The sequence below is a fragment of the Octopus sinensis genome, linkage group LG1 (assembly GCF_006345805.1).
Source record: "Octopus sinensis linkage group LG1, ASM634580v1, whole genome shotgun sequence".
NCBI lineage: Eukaryota > Metazoa > Mollusca > Cephalopoda > Octopoda > Octopodidae > Octopus > Octopus sinensis.
This window is the reverse complement of record NC_042997.1, coordinates 140861046-140866045: the sequence shown is the minus strand read 5'-3', so window position 1 is coordinate 140866045 and position 5000 is coordinate 140861046. Positions and strand designations below refer to the sequence as shown.

At 37.9% G+C, this 5000-nt stretch overlaps 1 protein-coding gene across 5 annotated transcripts in view; it reads right to left on the bottom strand.

Annotated features, from left to right (window-relative positions):
* Positions 1-5000, bottom strand: part of LOC115210661 (paladin) — a 137032-nt gene that overhangs the window by 15970 nt on the left and 116062 nt on the right. For all 5 annotated transcript variants that reach the window (XM_029779322.2, XM_036505398.1, XM_036505411.1 and 2 more), the window contains exons 12-13: positions 4663-4788; positions 3646-3765 (exon numbers count right to left, since the gene is read on the bottom strand). In XM_029779322.2, coding sequence (XP_029635182.1) covers positions 3646-3765; positions 4663-4788 — 246 coding nt within the window. The remainder of the gene's footprint in view (positions 1-3645; positions 3766-4662; positions 4789-5000) is intronic.

The following is a 5000-nucleotide window of genomic DNA, read 5'->3' as shown; positions in this document are numbered from 1 at the left end:
CAGCAGCTTAATGATCCTTTCTAGTAAAGACACAGGGCCTGAAATTTGTGAGGGGGGAGCAAGTCAATTACATGGCTGCCAGTGCTTAACTGGTACTTAATTTATTGTCCCCAAGAGGATGAATAGCAAAGCTGACTTCAGCAGAATTTGAACTCTCAGAATGTAAAGTCAGAGGAAATGCTGCTAGACATTTTGCCCAGTGTGCTAATGATTCTGCCAGCTTGCTGCCTTGCAGCAGCTTAACAGCTACATTAAATTCTTTGTTATTTTCAAAATTATTTGAAACAAAGGCAATTTATTTCAACAGAAATCGAGCTGGCAGAAACGTTAGATCGCCGGGCGAAATGCTTAACGGGCTTTCGTCCGTCTTTACTTACGTTCTGAGTTCAAATTCCGCCGAGGTCGACTTTGCCTTTCATCCTTTTGGGGTCAATAAATTAAGTACCAGTTACACACTGGGGTCGATGTAATCGACTTAATCCATTTGTCTGTCATGTTTGTCCCCTCTATGTTTGGCCCCTTGTGGGCAATAAAGAAATAAGCAATACAATAATGAAAGGTTTAATAATTCTTTGAAACATTTAAGTTCTGTATCCTTGACCCTTCTTTGAAACATTTAAGCTCTTATTACAGTTTAGGTCATACTAGAACACCACAAAGACAAATATTACAATAACAGCATCTGGGTTACACCATTTATTATGCTATATAAATCACCTGGATGTTCCACTGTGTCAAGGGTGGGAAGGGAACCAAGAGGATGTCGATATCGGCATGTAAGTACATAGACACCAAAAACAATTAGTGAAAACATGGTGCATGCTACCACCACAAGGTCTAGTCTTCATTGTGATGTGGTGGCCTGTATGCCTCAATACACCTGAGAGCTATGCTAACAGAGTGCAAGCTCCTAGTAGGGCATCTTGTGCTGGACAGGTCAAGGATAGAGGCCAGACTGATATAGACCATGGTTCCAAGTAGTAAAAATAGGTTTGTGAAGAGCAGACACATTGATGACAATTCAAAACAAAGATCAGGAAAGGAAATCATTTACTAAGGGAAGCAGAAAAGACAGCCCAGAATTGTGAACAGGAGACAAAAATTGTTTATGGCCAATGCTCCATTGGGAGTGAGGGATTTCACCCTTTAGTATTTAAACAAGCCCCATCCAACCAAAATATTCTTCTGTTTGATGTTCAAACTGGCCAGATCAGGCATTTAACATCTATCCCACAATGTCAGTCTAAAAAATATACAGTCACATACTTGTAATCTCACAGCTACATGATAAAGCAAGATAAATTCAAAACAATGTGAATAAATAAATGTTACATTTTATAAGATAATCTGAATGCTAAAGGGTTAAAAAGAAAAACAAATGGTGCATGTTGCCAAAGGATATTCTCATGTGAATGACAACAGAGCTTTTACAATGGTTAATATAAGTTACAGTACTACAGATCACATAAGTATTAAAAAGGTTTATATAAATTACAGTATTCTATATTTATAAATTTTACTGCCATGATTCAGAAAAATCACAGCATTATGCTTGGTATAAATTATATTATCATAGTAGGTATAAGTTATAGAGTTGTGATTGTGCCTTTGATATGTTATAGAAGAGTTGGTATAAGTTAGAGTACAATATTGGTATAAGTAAAAGCAAAATAGTAGGTATATTAATAATGGGCCTCACAGAGGCAAAGTGGCCAATGCTGGTGGATGATAATGTAATAATAGTCTCTAAGATAAGCACAAGGGGTGAAATAAAATTCAAAAGTGGGGGTTAGTCATTTAAATCAATGCCCCAGAAGTTGACTGGTACTTTAGTCGATAGACCCTGGAGAGACAAATGACAAAGTTGACATTATCATGATTTGAACTTCAGACTGTAGAAAGAAAGAAAAAAAACAGTAAAAATACTGCAAGGTATTTCTTGCAAGGCTCTAATGATTGTGCCAAACCATTACTTTGGTATATGTAATATTAGTATGAACTGAGTGTTGGGCCTCACAGAGGCAATGACAAATGACCGAAATCTTTGGCATTATGTCGTGCTTGTGAAGAAGATCCATCAAGCCAAGTAAAACCACAGTTGTTGCAGATACTAGTGTCATGCAAATGGCACCCATGCCAATGGCATGTAAAAGTACCTATTAAACTCTCGGAGGGGTTGGTGTTAGGAAGAGCATCCAGCCATAGAAAACCATGCTAAACCAGACTGGAGTCTGGTGCAGCCCTCCAGCTTACCAGTCCTGGTCAAACCATCCAAACCATGCCAGCATGAACAACGGACGTTAAATGATGGTGGTGGTGGTGAGGAGGAGGAGGAGGAGGAAGCATGTGGCTTAATGGTGATGATGTTGCACTCGTGGTTGCACAACCGTGTTTTTGATGTCCAGACCAGGTGATGCAAAGTGTCCTTGAGCAAAACACTTCACTTCATACTGCATCAGTCCACTCAGCTGTAAGTAGGTAACCCTGCTACAAACTGGCATCCCATTCAGGAGGAATGTTGTGAGCTCAGGTTCTTATATGTTATAGAATAGAAACCAGGCAATGAGCCCTTTGAATCCTAGGATTCAAGACAGTGATGTTCAGAGGATTGATGATGATGTAATAACAGTCTCTAAGATAGGCACAAGATGTGAAATTTCAAAGGTGGGGTTAGTCAATTAAATCAATCCCAGAAGTTGACTGGAGAGACAAATGACAAAGTTGACATTAGCAGGATTTGAACTTCCTCATCTTCATCATCATCATCCAGTGTTTTAAATCCAGGTTTTGTCCCTGTTACCAGGGGGTGGCCAGATCTACCTCAATGGCATAGCAACTGAGGCAGACAGGTGCAGCCCACCTCAACCTTTGTGCTGGCTGGTGCCCATTCTGCCTTGCTATCATAAAGCTTTTTTGGAGCTGGATTTTCTATGGGAAGTATGCCGCTGCTTATCCCTAACCTCAGTTTCTAGACATGAGTGGTCCCAAGACCAAGGCCTCTACTAAGATTTTTAAGAAATGTGGTGGAAAACTAGCTCAGGAAGGCAGAGACGCTACTCCTTGAGACCCCTTTTGGAGTCCTCTACCTATAGAATGTAGAAAAAAGAATACTGCAAGATATTTCTTGCAAGGCTCTAATAATTGTGCCAAACCATTACTTTGGTATATGTAATATTAGTATGACTTTAAGGCGGCAAGCTGGCTAAAACGTTAGCATGCCGGTTGAAATGCTTAGCGGTATTTCATCTGCCACTACGTTCTGAGTTCAAATTCCACCGAGGTCAACTTTGCTTTCATCCTTTCGGGGTCGATTAAATAAGTACCAGTTACACACTGGGGTCGATATAATCGACCTAATCCGTGTGTCTGTCCTTGTTTGTCCCCTCTGTGTGTAACCCCTTGTGGGCAGTAAAGAAATAGGTATTTCATCAGTCTTTTACATTCTGAGTTCAAATTCCACTAAGGTTGACTTTGCCTTTCATCCTTTCGGGGTTGATAAATTAAGTACCAGTTGCATACTGGGTCGATCTAATTGATTGCCCCCCACAAAAAAAAAATTCTGAGCCTTGTGCCTAGAATAGAAAAGAATATTAGTATGACTTTAAAGAAATCAACAGTAAAACAACATAATCTTCTTTGACTTACCTGAGAAACAGGTTGTGCCATACCATAAAGAGGAAGATGACCAGTGACCTTTTGAAAGTTAGCTACACTTAAATTCTGTATTGAACTCAAACGCTCTTCCTGACTGATGGTGTCTTCAACCTAGATTTAGAGAGAAAGACTTACTTTCATAAGTACAATGCTGTCTATATTTTAATGATTGATAACTTTCAGATTTATTAATTAATGGAAATCAGGTACAGTGCTTGCATTGTTAACCCTTTCGTTACCAACCCGGCTGAAACCAGCTCTGGCTCTGGGTACAAATGTCTTGCTTTTATAAATTTTGAATAAAAATCTTCCACCAAACCTTAGTCACAATTTATGCTCATAATACTAGCTGAATAATAACTAAGTTATTTTACTAAATTCTTTGTTATATTTAAAGTAATTGAAAGAAATACAGAACATCTCAAAATAAATACGGTAACGAAAGGGTTAAGATGCTGAGAGTACTGACCACATTTACTTAAAGTTAAATATTAACTACAGCCATCATATTATGTTCTTACATAAACTCCATCCTAACTTACCTCAGTCTACCTGGCTGGCAATTAGCTCCATTGTTGAATGATTAAAATGGAGAGGTTGTCCAGCTTTTAAAACTAATCATTTCAACAGTATGAACATTTACAGAAAAATTCATCCTGTCAATAGTAATGTGAAAGAATTCGTCTTTTCTGTTCCTGCCTACAATAGATTTTATTTTGCATATTCTCCAGCCATCTTCAAGTGTACTAAGTCTATATCACACACATACACACACACATACATATAAAGAAAATAAGAAAATGGAGATATATCATTTAGCAAAAATTTTCATTCATTGACTCAACCAGTCATCACCACAGACCAGACCAACAACCTTCAAGCCATGTCAATATTATACAATGCAAAATATAACTCACAACGTACCATGCAATAAACAATGTCACCCAATTCAAAATACATAACCATTTAACACACAGTGAGGAATACACTATCCAATGGAGAACATACCATTATGCATTCATTCAGCAATGCTTGGCCCTTCTTGGGAAACAGATTCAGTTGTTCCTGGATACGATAAAGATTCGGATGTTTCAACATCCATGCACTAAAGCTGATATTAAATGCCTGACGAGCCTGAAATGTCAAAACAACAGAGGTCATATTAAGCTGGTGATAGTGATGAAGGTGAGATGAACATATAAATCCCTGTTTATATTTTATCAATGGCAGATCTAAGAGCTCAACAGATTTTCAGTTACAATATTATATAATTTAGGATTATAAAATGAAATCACTAAGAAAATATGAAAATAAACACTATAAGCACCAATTTGAGATGTACAAAA